Here is a 20,356-nt window from a genome sequence, read left to right as displayed (position 1 = left end):
AATTCATCACATCTTTCTGCATTATTGAAATAAACATATTAATGGATAACACTTGTGGCTTATTGATATATTACTTACCCAAAGGAAATAACTTTCACAAAAGATCATGCCTATTAAATTAAAATAATGTCAGTAGCATTTTCCTGTAGGGCCTGAGGGGGTCATTTCAGGTCTCTTAATAATTAAGTTGCTGGGTGCATTGCATGTTATTAAGTAAGAATTATATGTCTGCAACTTGTTTAACATGATAGTTTCAAGGGGACTAGTGTTGCACCCAACAAAACAGATGAGAACAGCATCTGCAATAAGACGAGACCAATAAAAAGTGACACAGAACAGCTTTTGTGAACTTCACAATGTCGTCTGCATGAAACTCCCCATATTTGTATTTAAAATGCAATTCTACAGTTTATGCTCTTACATAATGCTAATTTTACTATCTTTAAAGTAAATTCAAATTTCTGAAGCTAGTAGGAAATGACATGCTACTATAAGCATGAGAGACAGGTAATTACAGCTGCAATCCTAAACACAACTACAAGGGATACAATAGGATTTGCTTCTGAGTATAAACAGGCAGAGGATTGTGTTGCATGGCACTAAAGCTACAATCCTATACACACTTTTTGCCAAGCACCAGGTACACAATAATTAAAGGTTGCTGGGCTCCACTTTCCTTGGTACGTCACCCATTTTGCAGATTTGCTGTATGTTCTCCTGAAGGCTGCACCATCTACAGTACAATTCTGCATCAGACGTAAATTGTATTTTAGCTATTTAGGCTTATTCCCAGATAAGTGTGCAATGAATTGCTTGCTTTAGTGGAAGCATCATTAAACTCAGTGATATTTATATTTGAGTAAGCATGCATAGGTTCAAGCTGTAATGCTGCACACTAATGTGGTTAAAGGTTTATTGAATACAGTGGAACTTATGTATGATCAAATTTATATAGGATTGAGCTTCACAGCACCAACCTTACACAATTTTATTTTGGTTTAAGCAACCTATGTGCAGGATTGGTTAACCCATTAACCTACTTACAGAAAGATTGTTTAGCTATCTACACTAATGCAAATTATTCAGAGGAGTAAAAGCAAGAATTTGAGGTCACAATCCAGCCAAAATAAACATTGAAGTCTCAAGTTCAAATTTCAGCAGGAACTAAACATATAGTTAAAGGTTCTTGGCTTTAGGTTGACTAGATCCAGTGTTATATACTCACGTAGTCTGATCCTTTGCACATTTTCTCAGAAGCAAGTCACACTAAGTTCAATGATGTTTATCTCCAAGTAAATGTGCATTGGAACTCAGCTTTAAAACAATTGCAAGAGAAATGCCCAGCACAGTAAATGGTCACATCCATTATTCTACATTTTAATACAGAAAAGGATCAAATCTAAATAATGTTAGGCCCTACTCGCACAGATTAAAAACATAAGCATCCTATTATAATCATTTTTGTTGAGTATACTCTGCACAAATAATTTAAGAAACACAAAGGTAACATCTACATGACCAGCTACACACATCACTGTCACTTTAGTCCAAATTTATTACATTTTTAATTAAGGGCTAGAAGCACAAAAAACATACCTGTTTCTAAAATAGAGTCCAGTATACGTATGGATGCTTCATCAGAACTTGCTACATTACCTTAGCAAGTTAATGCCTTTATACAAACATTCTTATTCATACAAATAAAAAGAAGGAAAGAAAAGCAAGACAAGAGCAAAGGGGGAAATACTTCTCTAGCTGAACCACTTTTCTCTAGAAAGGGTCTCTTCTTCTCCCTTCCTTCCTTCACATATGGGGTTAAACAGGTCAGTGGGGTCTGGTTACTTTTTGTTACTCTAGGAGCCCATTGGCTATCCCTTCTGAAGGCCCATGAAATAATGAATAAAACATTAATGAGTATAAAGGTTGCTATAGCATGATAGCCAATGACGCCAAAAAGTGCAGCACATCCCAGTTTGATTAGGTTTCATCCTTCACTCTGTTTTGTCTGCCTCTAATACACTTGCTGAGCTTATTTAAAAGTAAACTTGTATCTGGTAGCATGTCCACAGCTTCCAGAGGCACTAGAGTCCTCTTTTTTTAAAGATGACTAAGAAACTTGAGAAAATGAATTGGAAACTTGGAATTTCTTCCCAGAAGACCAGGGAGATACTGAGTTAAATTAACAGTAGTTTCTGTTCCACAAGGAACAGGGAGATGTGTTTCATGTCTGCTGCAATGAAATAGAATGTGAATCATTACTGGAGAATAATCTGAGTAATGGTTTCCCAAAAAAACTCATTCCTGGAACCTGTGAATTTGTAATATAAAGGAAACACTTCTGTTGACACACACACAATGCCTTTACCTCTCTACTAGATAATCACACCCTATATCTAGGGCTAGATGATACAATTGTCAAGTAGATTTCAACAGTAGCACTTCAACCGCTGGCCATTGTTAGTTCTCTCCTTGGGGACGAGGAACCTGTAGTCCTCTAGATGTTGTTCGACTCCAGCTCCCATCGGCATCAGACAGCATGGCAAATTGGTCAGGGATTATGAGAGTTGGAGTCCAACAACATATGGCGGTCCCCTGTCCCTTCCTAGAATATGCATTGGCACATTTGCAAAGCTATTTAGCAATGTGAGATGTTTCTGTTCAGCTCAAGACAAAGTGGGTCATTTTGAAAGGAGAAACCACCTCTGAACCTTACAGTTTGGGTGCCTTCTAGGGAAAGGGGTGGGGTGGAAGAATAGCTTCTAACAATTTAACCAGTATAGGGAATTTAATTTGGATATTTTCTTTCACAGAAATGAAAACAAAAAAGAAAGCTCCAGCCTTACAGTATGTCCCTCAACTCCTTTTTTACCTCCCTTCAGTTTCCATGTTGGCTTTGACATTACAGTTCTGTTTGTCTATGTGCATTCATGATCTGCATGTACTGTAAAATTCCCTTAGAATTTATTCTGTTGTTCCAGAGATTACTGCATTGAAGGTAATTAATGGGAAAGGGAGGACCACCATGTTACACTCTATGTAATGGCTAGGCAAAATAAGACCCGGGGGCCAGATCCGGCCCAATCGCCTTCTAAATCCAGCCTGCAGACAGTCTGGGAATCAGTGTGTTTTTACATGAGTAGAATGTGTCGTTTTATTTAAAATGCATCTCTGGGTTATTTGTGGGGCCTGTCTGGTGTTTTTACATGAGTAGAATGTGTACTTTTATTTAAAATGCATCTCTGGGTTATTTGTGGGACATAGGAATTCGTTCATTCCCCCCCAAAAAAACATATAGTCCAGCCCCACACAAGGTCTGAGGGACAGTGGACCGGCCCCCTGCTGAAAAAGTTTGCTGACCTCTGCCTTAACAGATATGCTCCATGATCAGTAATGGAATGTTGTGCAATGTCACAAATGGTGCTTACTCACCCTATATCTACCTTTCTTTGGTCTTTTCAGACCTAAATCTAGTTGGAGAGGATAAACCAGCAAAGATGCCCCATGTTGTTACAGTTCTGTGCTGCCTTATGAAACATGATGTTGTAAGGTTTGCTTATTGACCACCTGTCAAGTATATTCTGTAAGCCTACAGCTCCCTCTGGTGTTGTACAGTAGCAAATTATTTATGTCTGATGGTTAATATATCTTTGCAATGTAATGTCCAGTGTGTGTCAAAAAGAAGAGAATCATGAGTGTTAACATACCACAAATGTTAGCTCCTTATTATTTAGAAAGATGTAGGATCCAATATGGAGGGGGACAAGACATGGGTTTTGATACACTACAATCTGTGCAAACACCATACATTAAAAGCATATTTAAAGCCCCCCCCCCCGATAATCTAGGGAACTGTAGTTTCTTAATAGTGCTGGGAATTGAAGATCTGTGGGAGCAGACTAAAGTTCTCAGGATTCTTTTTGGATGGGGTGTGTTTTAAATGGGACATTCATTTTATTTCTAGACAAATCAGAGTCTATTTTGTATTGCCTTTGCTTTGTTTTAATATGGATTTATCCATACTGGAGTTTCCTATATTGTTGCAGCTATTTGTGTTCTTATTTAATTTGCATAGCACACATGACATTGCTGTCAATACCAATCTCAGTGCTTCACCCCTGTAGGTTTACCTAATACAGGAACAATAAATTTGAGAAAATCAGGCTCCAAACCACTCCACTTAGGGTCACACATGATTTGTTTCGGTGGCTTTGCATGGGTGGATCAATTGTTCCTTTCTGTTACCCCCCGTTCCATGCCTACTACTTTTATTTCTTTCCCAGCTGTGCCTGTAACTAATACCGGTGTACTCCTGAATTGAGGAATATATATTTTTCTGTTGATCCGTCATATTTGCACAAAACCAGAAAACTGCAGAAGTGTGTGCTGAGAATTTACAATTACCTGTGTGCTTTTGCACAGTTCCTGGGCAGGACTTTTTTTTTAACAAAACAAAAAGGGGCTTATCCACATTTGATAAATTGGTCAATTGCCTATCCTGGGTTACTTCAGAACTGGATTACTGCAGTGTGCTTTATGTGGGGCTTCCCTCTTATCTGCTTGCAGTTAGCGCGGAATATTGCAGTATGATTGCTGACAGGAGTGAGACCTTGTCAGCATATAACATCTGTTCTCATAGATCTGCACTGGTTGCCAATTGACTACTGGGCCAGGTTCAAAGTGTTGCTATTGGTATATAAAATCCATAGCAACTTTGGACCACTTTACCTAGCAGATCACCATGCCTTATATCCACCCACTTGACTACTTCGATCTGCAGAACTGGCACTGTTACAGATGCCACATAATGCCCCTCAGAGCTTTTTTCTGGGGGGGGGGGAGCAGGGGTACGCATACCCCTAAACATTTTGTGAATCTTTGTACTTTTGTCCATTTACTGTATTTATTTTCCCTGATTTGAACTATAAAATGGTGATTTTCTTGAGTCAAAATGAGAGTACCCCTAAACATTTTTTTTAAAAAAGCACTGATGCCCCTTCTGCATTTGTAAAAAAATCAATATTCTAGTGTCGCAGTGCCTACACTCTGTAAGTCCCTGCCTACTGATATCAGACGGGTGCTTCCACTGTACCCTCTTTGGCACCTGCTAAAAACATTTTTGGTTAGACAAGTCTACCAAGACATGCAGAATGTTCATGTACATTTTAATTTGTTTTTAGGTTTTTACTGATTTTGTTTTTTGACTGTTTAAAGAGTTATTTTTACTGCCGATTTTATTGTTTTATTATCTTTGTTAACTGTATTGTAAATGCATTTAGAACTGCTGTTTTAAATTTGCCTTGAATACTTGCTGCTCCTTTTAAAGCACACAAACAATATAAGAGCCTGCTGGATCAGGCCAATGGCCCATCTCATCCAGATCCAGCAGCCAGCAGCCAACTAGATTTTGACTGGAAGCAAGAAACCATATACAGTGGTACCTCGGGTTAAGAACTTAATTCGTTCTGGAGGTCCGTTCTTAACCTGAAACAGTTATTAACCTGAGGTACCACTTAAGCTAATGGGGCCTCCCACTGCATGATTTCTGTTCTCATCCTGAAGCAAAGTTCTTACCCCGAGGTACTATTTCTGGGTTAGCGGAGTCTGTAACCTGAAGCGTCTGTAATCCGAGGTACCACTGTATTCATAAGCATACTGCTTCTGACAACAGAGGTGCAACATAGCCATCATGGTTTGTAGTCACCGATAGCATTATCCATGAATTTGTCTAACCCTCTTTGAAAGTAATCCAAAATACATACAACTGGGGTTATTTTTTAAATGCTTGGTAGATGCAATCATAGATCTCTCATAATGCTGACTGAATGCCAGATGGAGACCAGACGTTAGCTCTGCATGATGCCCAAGTGTCTTAAAACTTAGTGTCTTAAAAAATATATATATAGGAATATTATAGTTTATTCGCAGCACAATTCCTATGCAGGTTTATGTAGAAGTCCCATTTAGTTCAATGAAATATACTCTCAGGTAGTTGCTTTAAACGCCATCTTCAGCATCTCCGAAAATTTTTACATATCACTTGGGAAGACAGGCAAACTAATGCCAATGTACTGGAAGAAGCAAAGATTAGCACTGTCAAAGCAATGACTCTTCAACATCAACTTCGTTGGACTGGTCATGTTGTGCAGATGCCTGATTATCATCTTCCAAAGCAATTACTCTATTCCAAACTTAAAAATGGAAAGCGTAATGCTGGTGGTCAACAAAAGAGTTTTAAAGACTCTCTCAAGGCAAATATTTAAAAAGTAGTATAAACACCGACAACTAGGAAAAACTGGCCTGCAAGTGCTCCAATTGGAGAACAGCCTTTACTGTGTCATGGTGTCAAGGTGTCATGGACTTTGAAGACACTCAAACTCAGCATGAAAGGGAGAAATGTGCTAAGAGGAAGGCACGCTTGGCAAACCCTCACCTTGATCAGCTCCTGCCCGGAAACCTATGTCCCCACTGTGGAAGGACCTGTGGATCTAGAATTGGCTTCCACAGTCACTTACGGACTCACTGTTAAGGCCGTGTTCATGGAAAACAATCTTACTCGGCTACGAGTGATCACCAAAGAAGACTCTCAGGTAAGTGTGTGTAGGATGGCAAACCCAGTGACTGAGAAGACCCAGCTTCTTTACTTATATGTGAAGCATTTTTCCTTTGGGAAAAGCTGGTGTTTCTATGAAGAATAGTGAGAATTAATTAGACTTTGCTGTCTGTGATACAGTGTTCATACTGTGTCTGTTTTTCCTGAGTTTTTGCATAAGCTTTTGGATACCATTTGTTGTTTTCCGTAGTGATAGCAAATATTTGCATTTGTGGGTTTGGAAACATATCATTTCACTCAGCTGTCTAATCCTGGGTTCCTGAACAATTCTCTTTAGCTGTTAAATAAAGAAGTAGAGTGGTACCTCGGGTTAAGAACTTAATTCATTCTGGAGGTCTGTTCTTAACCTGAAACTGTTCTTAACCTGAGGTACCACTTTAGCTAATGGGGCCTCCCGCTGCCTCCGCCTGCCGCCGCGCGACTTCTGTTCTCATCCTGAAGCAAAGTTCTTCATATATATATATATATTTTTAAATACAAATACAGAAATAATAAACAGTATAACATATATCATAACATAGTTTCATAACTTCTTTGGACTCCCTCGCGTCTCCCGCTCCCACTTACATCATTGTAAATTTTGCCAGCAATTTATCATCTTGTTTAGATTCTTGTATCCCATTCATTTGAATATAATCTCTGAAGCAAAGTTCTTAACCCAAGGTAATATTTCTGGGTTAGCGGAGTCTGTAACCTGAAGCATCTGTAACCTGAGGTACCACTAGTAGTATCTCTAGTTACGAACTTAATTTGTTCCGGAGGTCTGTTCTGAACCTGAAACTGTTTTTAATTAGAGGCGTGCTTTTGATAATGGGGCCTCTTGCTGCTGCTATGCCACCAGCACATGATTTTCATTCTCATCCTGAGGCAAAGTTCTCAACTCAAGGTAACTCTTCCAGGTTAGCGGAGTTTGTAACCTGAAGCGTTTGTAACCTAAGGTGTTTGTAACTTGAGGTACCACAGTATTGTTTTCTGGAGGGGCCAAAGAGTGGGGCAAAAATAAACTAGAACATTTGTAGTATAAAAACACAGAAGAGAAAGAGATGGCCAAGAGTGACCTGGTATTGTAAAGAAATATGGTGCACCATCAAGCAGAGCAACCTCTTCCTTTAAGTACTGTCATGTGGTAACACTGGGGAAGCATAACGAAATGAAAGGAAGCATAACAAATCTACCACCAGTACACCGTGATTGTGTCAAGAATATGTTAATGCAAACATTAACGTTTGTCTGGAGGGGCCCTTAGTCTAACCAGCAGTGTTAAAAAGTATGAAGAGATCCTAGATCCACAGAAAAACTCACTGAGGAAATTCTAATGAAGCAGGTGTCTCCTCAGCATTCAAGTTATCTTTTATTGCAAGGTATTTCTTGTTATGACTCCATTAACCAATAAAGCTAATCTAGGCATTGGCCTGTTTCCAAGGAAAATAGCTTATCCATGACAGATAAATACAATGCAGTTACAGAATCATAAAGATACAGATGTCTAATATTTAGTCCATGGTTTGGCACATTATGTGGTCTTGAGTTTCTTATTTAATCACTAGAAACAAAGACAATGATTCAAGGACACATACTGAGAAACTTCAGCAGTGAAGTGCTGGGATCAGCGGTGCCAACTTGAATAAAACCGGGGGGGGGGGCAGCCCAACATAATCAATAATATGACGTAGTGCACCCTCCCATTTGAATGGCAATGCCCATCAACTCGCGAGGGAGGGGAGCAAAGACCCCTCAGCCCCTAGAAGTTGGCTCCTATTCCTGGAATGCCTGTGTTTATAGGTAGAGTTTTACTATGGAAGTAACCCCCTTCTCCAAAACAGGCTTGTAGCCAGAAATATTGTTTTTTAATATTAATTATTATTATTGTGGAAAGGGAACCTTAAGGAGGTAGTGCCATATTGCAGAGCAGCCAGAACATAAATACAAGCAGCCTTGTTTGTTTGAAGTTAAGTCTTGCTGGATCAGACAAAAGGTTTGTTCAGTCCAGCATCCTATTCTCATAGTGGCCAATGGGATGCCTATGGAAAGCACTCAAAGAGCAGATTCACTTCCGTGTTCCACATGGTGGTCTAAATTGCTCTTAAAATTGATTTATGCCAGTAAAAGGGAGCTCATTCATAGATGGTATTTAATACCAAGAAAATTAGCACAAAATGCCCAGAAACTTCACCAAGATGAGGCTGGTGAGGTACATATATTCATATGTGGTGGGAGTGTGACAAAATTGTGGTTGTCAGTTTTATGTAAGATTAGCAAAATTACTAAGCAGCAAATAGAAGTGACACCATAACTAGCTTTATTTAATATATTTCAAGGTAATAACTCAAATCTGTATGATAAAGAATTCGTTAGTCATCTGCTACAGTGGCGTAGCGTGGGTTGTCAGCACCCGGGGCAAGGCAAGTAATTTGCGCCCCCTAACCCTGGATTTGCGCCCCCTAACCGTATCCCTAACCCTAACCCCCAGATGTTGCGCCCGGTGCGGCCGGCACCCCCTGCACCCCCCACGCTACGCCACTGATCTGCTATCAGCACCTAGAAATACTATAGCTAGAAAAATTTCTCAGGGGTTTAACTTTACTATGTATGCATCCCCACCAGATTAATGTCTGTGCTTGTGAGAAACCGTTTACATGGCTGGATTGGTCTGCAAAGAGATGGCCAATAAAAATACATATAATGCAATAGGTAAAAATGACCCTAAAATGGAGGAGCTGTAATAACACCCATTCATATGCAACCAGGGCCTTCCTAAAATCTCAGTATTTGTCTAAAAGCCTGTTGAAAAATGAAGAGTTTAACACCTGCCCCTGAAAACCTGAGGGGTTGAAGTACAATGAGGTTTATTGGAAGGAAGTTTCAGAGGTGAAAGTCATGGAAGAGGAGCGTTCATAGTTCCCAGTAGTCTCATCTCTCAGCTAAATGCGGAGCCAGGAACATCATCATAATCTCAGATCCAAAGCCGGAACTTAAGCCCAACTAGAATGGATTGAGAAAATCAACTTTACAGATAAATGGTGGTATACTAAATGTAATAATAATAATAATAATAATAATAATAATAATAATAATATCCAGTAATGCTCAAAGCTTGAGCAGCAACCATCTGATTACTATAATGAGTTATGTGTGGAGCTACCTTTGAAGATGGTTTGAAAGTTCCAACTAGTGAAGAACTGTGCTCCGAGAGTTCCAACTGGTTTATCTAAGTGGGGCTATATTACCCTTATTCAGAATGAATTATATTTGCAGCATATTATATTAATTTCTGAGCCCAGTTCAAGGTGTTGTTGTTTGCCTTAAAAACAACAACGGTTGAGATGGTTGAGAATCTAAACATCTGATGGACCTCCTTCTCCCATACCAACCTGTGCGTGTATTAAGATCTTCAGCTGAGACTTCCATCTGTTGGTCAGGTATATCTGTAGAACATGGAGGAGAGCAATTTTAGCAATTTTCTAGTTTGGGAATACTCTCCCAAAGGAGTTAATGCCCCATCTGCACTATAAACAGTATATTTTAACTGAAAACAGTCAAAGCTTTCCCCAAAGAATATTGGGAACTATGGTTTGTTGAGGGTGCTGAGAGTTAGGAGACCACTATTGCCCTTACAAAGCCATAATCAGCTTAATAATCAATCCCTCTTCCCGGAGAATTGTGTTGTAGTCCAACAACATCTGGAGGGTCACAGGTTCCTCATCGCTGACCTAGCCCATGCAGACTGAAATCTGGCCGTAAACCTGAATTGGCCTCTTTACCTCATCTCCAGTGCCTAGCACTCCTCTGGTGACAAATAAATGTTAAATACCAACAGTAAATGGAAGCATACTGTTGCCCCAATTAACTGTATCTCTTCCCTTCCAACTTACAAATGATCTGATTCAGGCTTTAACATATCTATTATTTCTAAGAGGGTTACAATTCAAATGGTTTATTAGCGTGCAGATCAAGAAAAATGAACAGCAGTGAAAACTGCTGTTCATAAGGAGGTTTTAAGGCTATAACAAAGAGGGTGCTTTAAAAAAATGTTATCTGTCAGCTTTTGAGTAAGAGTTAAAAGCTTGGTAAGCAACTTTTCTTGACAGGCATTACTATATAACCCACATTTAAGCTGTCTTTAAAACACTGTTTCAAAGCAAATTGATAGTAGACACCTTGTTTGCAGTGACAACATTGTTTTCATATAAAAGCCGCGGGGTTGGAATTTGAGCCATACATTTCGACCACTCAGATTTTATGTGTTTTCTAAACCTGGCTGCTAGTCAAACATTAGGTGAAACAAATTTTCTGACCAATCTTAAAGAGAAGACAATTCCTAAGATACGTATTTAGAAGAAAAGGACATTGAAAATATGATACAGTGATACCTCAGGTTACATACGCTTCAGGTTACAGACTCCGCTAACGCAGAAATATTACCTCGGGTTAAGAACTTTGCTTCAGGATGAGAACAGAAATTGTGCTCCAGCGGTGCAGCAGCAGTGGGAGGCCCCATTAGCTAAAGTGGTGCTTCAGGTTAAGAACAGTTTCAGGTTAAGAACGGACCTCCGGAACGAATTAAGTACTTAACCCGAGGTACCACTGTACAGATTTAACAGAGCAATCATTCAGGCTGGATCTAGACACATCAAAGAGGTGTTTCAGTTAAATGCGTTGCAAACTTTGTATGAGAAATCGGGTTAGGAAAAATGGAACTCCATAGCGCCATCTGGTGTCACAGTGTCACAATGCATATGCAACACATATAAAGCGCCTTTTCTTTGCCAGTGTAGCTGAGTCTGCTGGTAAAGGCAGGCAGAGTTACCTCTCTAGAGTGCACATGGCATCTAAGCAGTACGTACCTTGGGAGGTGGTGGGAATTGAGTCTTATTATATTTTTTTCTAACTTGGTATAGATTCCTGGTGAGTTTGCTGGCACACTAATGAAATGAAGGCGTTTGGGCTCTGGGATAGTTTGCAGTCCTCCAGTGTGTTGACCATAACCCACCCATGACTCTATCCTATTTTAGTGATCGTACGGTGGGTTACCTTAGCTAGCACAGCCATCCTGCAGCATGTGGAGGCATTTCTATAGGTGTGTGGTTGGTAGAGGTGGAAGATTTGCACTTCCAATGGCATTGGGAGCCTTCCTCTCATCCTAATTGATATGGCTCATCTGTACCAGGTATTCCAATGGACAAGACAGCCCACAAAGTTCCAACTGGGCAACTTGCTCCAACAAAGGCTGAAGGTAGGGCTGGAAATGAACCTGAGGCCTTGAGTCACTTCACCCAGTCTACCTTTCCCAAGCTCCTCTTCCTTGGTTTGAAGGCTGTGGGTCTTATAACATCAATCTATAACACCCATATTCTGTTGAGAGCGGTCCAGAGTGGCTGGGGAAACCCAGCCAGATGGGCAGGGTATAAAAAATTATTTATTATTATTATTATTATTTATATTATTATAATTATTATTATTATAACCTTCTGGCCCACAGGCAAGCTTGCCTGAGCCTTTCTGTGGCCTCTTGCCTGACACATTTCCTGTGCTGCTAGGCAGGTGTGGTAGAATGGGAAATATTTGATTCCTCTAAGTCAAGCTTGGGGGTGGCATGTGCGAGGGTCCTGGATTAGGCTCTGCAGGCTCCAGAATGCTAGCCTCAGGTTCTGTGGGCTCCAAACCATGTCTTTGGGCTCTGTTGACTCAGAAATACCAGTGCCAAGAGCCTGACCTGATTCTCCAGTTGGTGGTACAGTCACCTCAAACTTGTCTGGCTTATTCTCTTTTGACTCTGAGCTCAGTACCATGATACAAATGCTCCTCAGTTGGCAAACCTCCGAGTATGGGTTTGCACTATTAGTCAAATAGTAAATTCCTGTATCGTGAGAAACACCTTTTATTTGCACTCTGCTTGCAGTTTCTGTAAAATTAATTGGCTGAAAATAAGAGTTCTAACTGCACTTTTAAAAGGTTGCTAATTAATTTTAGTAAAGAACAAGATTTCATTTCATATAAATGATGCTACCTCCATTGTGAAATGTGAACCACATTCTAAAATGTTTTGAACCAAAACTGTAATAAGGTAAAGGTAAAGGTACCCCTGCCCGTACGGGCCAGTCTTGACAGACTCTGGGGTTGTGCGCCCATCTCACTTAAGAGGCCAGGGGCCAGCGCTGTCCGGAGACACTTCCGGGTCACGTGGCCAGCGTGACATCGCTGCTCTGGCGAGCCAGAGCCGCACACGGAAACGCCGTTTACCTTCCCGCTGGTAAGCAGTCCCTATTTATCTACTTGCACCCGGAGGTGCTTTCGAACTGCTAGGTTGGCAGGCGCTGGGACCGAGCAGCGGGAGCGCACCCCGCCGCAGGGATTCGAACCGCCGACCTTTCGATCGGCAAGTCCTAGGCGCTGAGGCTTTAACCCACTCACAATTAGCATGTTATTTTAAATATTAGACTTGCACATAGTGAGATGTCATTACCTCCCCACAGTTGTACATGAGTTGCATGGGTTCTGCACTCATGTGCAAATGAAACTCATCCAATAAACACTACAAGCACTGTAGTTAATTAAAACAAATATTATTGTTTGAAAATAAGAACTTTGAAATGTATTCAGCTTCTGATTTTTCTAGGCTTGTATCATAATGTAGTGTAGATGTTGGCAATGTGGTCACACAGGCTGTCTGTACAGCTGCGTGTGAAGTAATGGATAGAAAAATGTAAGTTGCCACAAACTGGTATGGACATCACGGAATGAGCCTGCTTTACACTTTATGTATTGTAGGTTTACCTGTGGGCTCTCAGCATCCTCAACAAACCATAGTTTACGTGTCTTTGCCTATATTTGCATTCCCATCTGCTTTCTCTTTCTACATTGTTCTTTGCTGAACCCAACAAATCCCATGGCCTTCAGTATCACCCATATAGCCATGATTTTGAGATGATGTAGAGATATCAGTCAGAGAGATATAGCAAAGGGTCAAATGTCCAATTTGCATAATCATTAACCATACTGTTGACCAGGTACATATAGATGGCTTTATTTTTATTCCTCCATCTCCTTTGCTTTTAATCCCTTACCAGACAATATTACTTTGTTCTACACAAATGTGAAAAAATTCACAAATGATGAAAAATGTTGTTCATTCTCTGGTAATCATCTCCTTGATACCTTCCTAACCCCATGAGGCTCTGGTAACAGGTGCATCCCAGCCTGGAGAATTCATATCATAAATCACAATTATTACCTGATAATATCAATACTGTGGCCTATCAGTTTACCCATCCATTTTTGCTACAGGGCTAGAGTTCTATATGTCATAGCAAGTGTAAGGTGACAAGCAGAGACAAGCTGAGAAGAGGAAACAAAAGAGGGTGGAGAAAGAGGCGCAGTAAGCTGAGGAAATATTTTCCTTTATCACGGTGCTCTCAAATTTCAAAGAAAAATGATCAGGAACTCTGTTTTCTCTCTCCTTCTCATACTTCCACACCTTCCATTGTGCAATCTTGGATCTTGCATTATACTCCACCTGTGTATTTGCTTTGGCAGCAGAAGCAGGAAGTGGCTAGAGTTCAATGGGTTTGGTGCTTTTGGTGCTTTCAATTGTTTATGTTTCTTCTGGGAATTCTCCCCCTCCCTTTACATATATAATGTTATAGTCTGGCACGTGGGGTTTGTTTGGAGGGATGTTATTACATCAGTTCAGTTGCCCTTTAAACACACGCATAATAATATGGGAGCTATTTCAGCATGATGCAATCTATGGGGTCAGGGTTGTTTTTGAGGGTCTTCTCTGCAGTATTGTCATCCAGAATTGCCAGCAGGGAAGCTTCCAATTCAGTGTGAAAGGCCCATGTGACTGGCCTCCTGGTCATACTATTGACATGTATATCCCTGCAGAGCAGGAGTAAACAATTTTGGAAAATGTCCCACACTACTGGATGTTTGTGTGGAAAGTGCTGTACCTTAAAAAACTAAAAATAAAATCCATTATACACAACCTGATAGCATGTCCAGACATACAATCTTGTTCTTGCTCATTGTTAAAATGCTTTATGAAGGAACATGCATTCTAGGCATTTATAATGCGCCAGTGATTTAGCATTATGTCTCTGTCTGATTAAAAGCCTGGAAATTAATTGGTGGCACCCTTGGATTCAGTAATTCCTCTATATAAATAAAAAAAACATGACTACACTACATCATTTGGAGAATAATTATGGTTCCTCAACTACTGGATGGGAATACCTTCTTATATGAATCACAATTCCCCTTTAGGAAGAACGTTGCTTTTTTGATAGTTTTCAAGCGATGGCAAAATTGCATATCTCCAATAAGTTGTGTTCTGGCTCCCACTCTTTTAAACTTTTATATTAATGATTTTCTGCCATAATTAAGAAATGAAAAAATCCCTTCTCTGGTAATTAGGAACAGAAAGATCTCAGTCTTGATGTATGCCGATGATTTAGTGCTCCTCTCTTTCCCTATTGGGCCTCAAAATCTATTTGTGGTATTCAGCACATCCTGTAATCAAGTCTATCTATAAAATACTCTCAAGGCCAATATTATGATTTGGGACAAACATAGTCCTAGGTATAAATGGTGCTCAAATCAGCAAGCTTTAGAATAAACTTACTTGTTTAGATACCTGGTGTACTGTTTAATGAAACCCTCTCTTGGAAGTGTCATATATGCGATGTTGGAGTCTAAGAAGGTAACTGGGATATCTGAAGAAGTGTGCACGCACACGAAAGCTCATACCAATAACAAACTTAGTTGGTCTCTAAGGTGCTACTGGAAGGATTTTTTTTTGTTTTGTTTTGACTACAGCAGACCAACACCGCTACCTACATGTAACTAGAACTGGGGGAAATGAGTGAGTTCTTGGGTATTAGGGATGTCTGAAGTGTACCAGTGATTAAGGGCCAACAGCACGCCAGGAGTGGAGTTTCTTCCCAGAAGACTTACATTGTACTATACAAAGCTGTATAGAAGACTAATTATTTACTTATTTTTATATCCAGATTTTCTTCTTTCATGGAACCCATGGTGGCATTCATGTGGTTCTCAAGACAGTCCCAGACTAGACCCAGCCCTGCTTAGCTTCAGCAAGGCTGTGGTTTCATGTGCTTTCTTCACACATACCCTGCAACCTATCATTTTTGAGAGGTGAAGCAGTATGATAAGAGCCATTGTTTTCCATAGCTTACAACACAATTCTTTTCTCATGCTAATCCTTTTTGGGCGAACAGGTTTTGTAGGTAATTGAAGCACTACAAAAACATGCAAACAAAGGCGAGAGTGCAATGAAAGTGAGCAATTGTCAACAATGACTCTTATCATGTCACCTTGAGTCCTTCATCTCCTGCCATCTCACAGAGAACAGGCTAGAAATTGACAAGGCAGTCGTAGGATGGGTTGAGGGTAGAGGAAAGAAGGCAAGTGGAGCTGGAGCCACATTGCAAAGCGAGGCAGAGGTTGCCTAGGGTGGGCTGAGCCTGAGAAGTGTGGTTTTGAGTGCTGCAGCTGCTGCTGCACCAGTAGCAGCAGCAAACAAAAGAGCCGAGTGCCACATGAATCCCTTCAAAATGTAACTCAATTTATGTGAGATTCTGTAGGTAAGATAATTAAAACAGGGGCGAGGAGGGGGAGGAAAAGTCGGTTGGATGTTGCGGCCATCAAGTCTGCATTCAGCCAGAACATCAGTAGAGATTTTCTCCTCGCGAGGTGCTGGAGAACGAAGAAGATCAAAGCTGAAGAGATATAAGGGGCCTCTAGGGAAAGAAAAAGAAGATCCTATATACTGAGCAGGGAAACAGAAACGATTGTGAAGAAAGCACCCGCCCTCCCTTTACTCTCCCTTAGCAAAAGCAACGGGGGGGGGGGGGTAAGCCAGGCAGGAGGAATGACGTCACGACGCACAAGCTCCGTCGGCGTCCCTGCTGCGCATAGGCGCGCCGACACACAGCCTGCCCGCCCGCCCGGCCGCCCGCCCGCCCTGGCTGGTGCTTCCCTGGGCGCGTGCGCTCGCCTTCGCTTGGGGCTTGCGCCTGGCTGCGGGCGCGGGAGAGGCAAAGGCGGCCTCTCGCTCCTGCACGCGCAGCTGCTCTCCCCCCCCTCCCGCCCGCTGACGCTTCCGTCGCCTCCACCACAGCTGCGGCATCACCAACCGCCACTACCTGGCCCCTCCCCTCGCGCGGGGCCGCGCCTCGTGCCGGACAATAGCGGCGCTGCCGCAGCCGAGTTGTGTCTCACCCAAATCAGCCCGCCGCCGTCGCCGCAGCCACCCGGGCCCGCTCGCCGGCACCCATGAGCGGCGGCACGCGGTCGTCCCGGCTGCGGAGCTGACCGGGGGACTCGAGACGGGACTTGCCGCCGCCGCCGTGGCTGCTTCTTCTCCTCGTCCTTCTCATTCCTCCTCGGCACTTGCTTCCCTCTCAGCCTTCCCTAGGGCTGCGTCGGCGGGCGCGGAGCGGGGTGGGCCGGGGCGCGGGGAAAGCCCCTTCAGCGCCGCTTCTCCTTTGACCGACCCGTTCCCGGCGCGTGGGGCAGGTGAGGGCGGCGGGCCTGGCCTCGCTTCGCTCCGGGAGCCTGGCCTGGCTTTTGTGGGCGCTCCAGAAGACGAAGCGGCGGCGGCGGCGCCTCCGTTTCAATGGAAGTATGTTACCAGCTGCCGGTGCTGCCTCTGGACAGGCCGGTCCCGCAGCATGTCCTCAGCCGCAGAGGAGCCATCAGCTTCAGCTCCAGCTCCGCGCTCTTCGGCTGCCCCAACCCCAGGCAGCTCTCTCAGGTGAGGCGGCCTCGAAACCCTCCCCCCTCGCGCTTCTCCTTCCCCTGCAGAAATGGGGTGCTGGGGTTGGTGGAGGAGTCCGTGGAATTGGGGAGTTTGCAAAACACACGAGATCAGAAGCAAATGTGCCGAAGAGGCGCTTGCCTCTGCGGAATACGCTCTTTGCTCTCTTGTCGGTCAAGTTTTGTCATTTGTAATGCTGGGTAGAAATGCACTCCAGAGTACATAGCGGTGCCTTTGAGGTGCTTCACTGTACATTTATATTGTCCTGCTTTTGTCGACACGTTTCTTCAAGGAAAGCTAGGGTAGCTTCTGCTTTTATGGTTGTCTTCTATTTAATGTTCCTGGGCTAAATAATACTGCTGAGAATCTGGAGGGGGAGCTACCAGCTGGCTATTGCCAATACACTTGCATTTTTATTTTGCAAGACAGCTGTAGTGACATCTTTTAAAGACTTTTTTTTACCCTTCATGTCGGAGTAGTTATAAAACTTACACAGGGTGTGATTCAGTCAAAGTTTTAGAGGGAGAATTAGTTGTTTACATTTGACAGGATTGCGCCCAGTCTCTTAAATGTTTTGTGAAATATTGGATTCCTTCCCTAACACCATATGGACTAATGTATATAATGTTCTTCCTTTATCAACCACTGAAAGCTTTTAGATAGAACTGTCCTAGATTGGCAGTGGTTTCTAAAAAAACCCCCATGTTGTCTGTGCAGTTCACATTGTTGTATCCCATTGTGATTATAACAGTAACAAATTTATCCATAATAAATGTAGGTAGGCGGTGGAGTGTGGAAAAATAGATCTTGTTGCCATTTTTGGCTCTCTTCTCTTCAAATGTTTTCAGAATTCATTTGCCAATCTGTTGTTGCCCCGATGCAGTCTGCTGAGATTTCCCTTCAAATGATAACAAATCTCTGAACTTTAAAGCAGATGCCCAGAATAAGATATAATGTACTTGTTTTATTGTCTGATTTGTGAGTATTCTCAAATAGCATAATCCCATGTAAGTTTACTCAGAAGTAATCAAGTTTTATTTCTTTATTTGTAAAACTATATACTGCAATAGAATATTGTACAACAGCTACAAAGGTCTGTGGTTATAAACAGTACAGTGGGGCTTACTTCAAAGAGGTGGGTACACGATTGAGGTCTAAACTGAGTATTTTCTAAACTTATTTAGGCTTCAGTTTTATACCCACTACCCTGGAAATAGGCCCCATTGAACTCATGCTGAGGTGATATGTATAAGATTGAACTGTTGGGTATCTACTGGCGGAAATCAATCAATCAATCGATTGACTGATTGATTGATTGTATACCACCCTTCATCCAAGGATCACACAAAATGCATAATAACAAAAACAAACACATTTAAAAGGTCATGGAATTTTGTCCTATCTTTGACATATGTGTTTAAATCTCTTATTAAGAGAAGAGGAAATCATCTAATATTTGCTTATTCCTCTGGTGCATAATAATAGCACCTCAGAGTTTGTTATAGAATATGTTTGTTAGGGAATATTCATTTTAATAGAGAGAACATACATAGTTGGCCCAATGTTTTAAGTGCTAGCATATAGGAATACAGTGGTACCTTGGATTAAGAACTTAATTCGTTCCAGAGGTCTGTTCTTAACCTGAAACTGTTCTTAACCTGAAGCACCACTTTAGCTAATGGGGCCTCCTGCTGCCGCTGTGCCGCCGCTGCACGATTTCTGTTCTCATCCTGAAGCAAAGTTCTTAACCCGAGATACTATTTCTGGGTTAGCGAGTCTGTAACCTGAAGCGTATGTAACCTGAAGCGTATGTAACCCGAGGTACCACTGTACTTTTATGAACATTGCATTAAGAGTAGAATGAAAAGTATGCATCATCTAGTTATTCAGAAGAAGTACAGATTTTGTTTGGTGAAGATTCTTTTATTGGGAACTACATGTTATGCATTAACGCTTAACTGTTAACTGGGGTCTTTGTAAAGAAAATTAGCTTTAAGGTTGAACGGTGAAACTGTGGGAAGAAGGTGGTTACTTCTTTTCCTGTCTGCCATTTTTCTTTGCTAATCCCCCCCACAACAGGATGCAGGTAGATATTCAGAGGTATTAGCCTCGGTTGCAACATCTGCAAATAGTGTGGTGTTAGTGCTTCAATGACAATATGAAAATGTCCTGTTCTAGCTCTAGTCTAAAATAATTCATATGCTGTGTTTTACTCCTAAAAAGGGTTCACGTAAGAATTCAGGAAAAATTAAATTAAATACCTGTAGTTCCTGCCACAGGAAGTGATATGCTCATGGATCTCCTTGTCTGGATTGTGGGGGGGGGGGGGTGTTGGCACTAGTACATTACATTAGCCCTACATGCTTTTACGCTTTGAACATGTTTGCATGTACAGGCATATCTCAGAGATATTGCAGGTTCAGTTCCAGACCACCACAATAAAGCAAACATTGCAATAAAGTGGATCACTATTATTTTGTGTTTCTCCCTGTGTATAAAAGTTATTTTAAGCTATACTGTAGTCTGTTAAGCCAGGCCCTCCTGGCTGCAGGGGTGGGAAGGGAAAACTTGGTTCCAGCCCTAGCCAGCTCTGCTCCTGTGGCAGAGCTGTAGGGGGGGGAGGGGCTAGCCAGTTTTTGTGCCTCTGGAGGGGGCACCATTTAAGCTTCCAGCCTCTGTGTCTGTGTGTATGCAAATGCATGCGGGGTGTGTGTGACAAACTGGGTCTTTGACCAAGGTGAAATAAAGCCTAGTTTTGCTCCTGCCAGTGGCCAGAAGAGGGGCAGCGGGGTGTATGTGTGTGTGCATGCATGCGTGTGTGTGTGTGTGTGTGTGTGTGTTTTCTTCCCCTGAGAGTGGCCAGGCTGCCTGCAGCTTCACCCACATCTTAGCACAGAGCAATATCTGAGCACAATAAAATGAGGTATGCCTGTATACACATTTTTTCTGAAGGTTAGTGAAACTTACTT

General features: G+C 41.9%; 1 protein-coding gene across 2 annotated transcripts in view; it reads left to right on the top strand.

Annotated features, from left to right (window-relative positions):
- The first annotated feature begins 17,167 nt into the window (after positions 1 to 17,167).
- The window catches only part of PDE7A (phosphodiesterase 7A), a 50,000-nt gene continuing 46,811 nt past the window's right edge, over positions 17,168 to 20,356 (top strand). The window contains exon 1 of one of the 2 annotated variants that reach the window (XM_079984651.1): positions 17,168 to 17,384. In XM_079984651.1, the coding sequence (XP_079840777.1) occupies positions 17,247 to 17,384 (138 nt within the window). In that variant the 5' untranslated portion in view covers positions 17,168 to 17,246. The remainder of the gene's footprint in view (positions 17,385 to 20,356) is intronic. The other variant, XM_079984652.1, reaches the window with a different exon arrangement.

Source organism: Podarcis cretensis, assembly GCF_951804945.1.
Source record: "Podarcis cretensis genome assembly, chromosome: 7".
In the NCBI taxonomy this organism is placed as follows: Eukaryota; Metazoa; Chordata; class Lepidosauria; order Squamata; family Lacertidae; genus Podarcis; species Podarcis cretensis.
The sequence above is the reverse complement of the archived record's forward strand: the minus strand, read 5'-3'. Positions and strand labels throughout refer to the sequence as shown.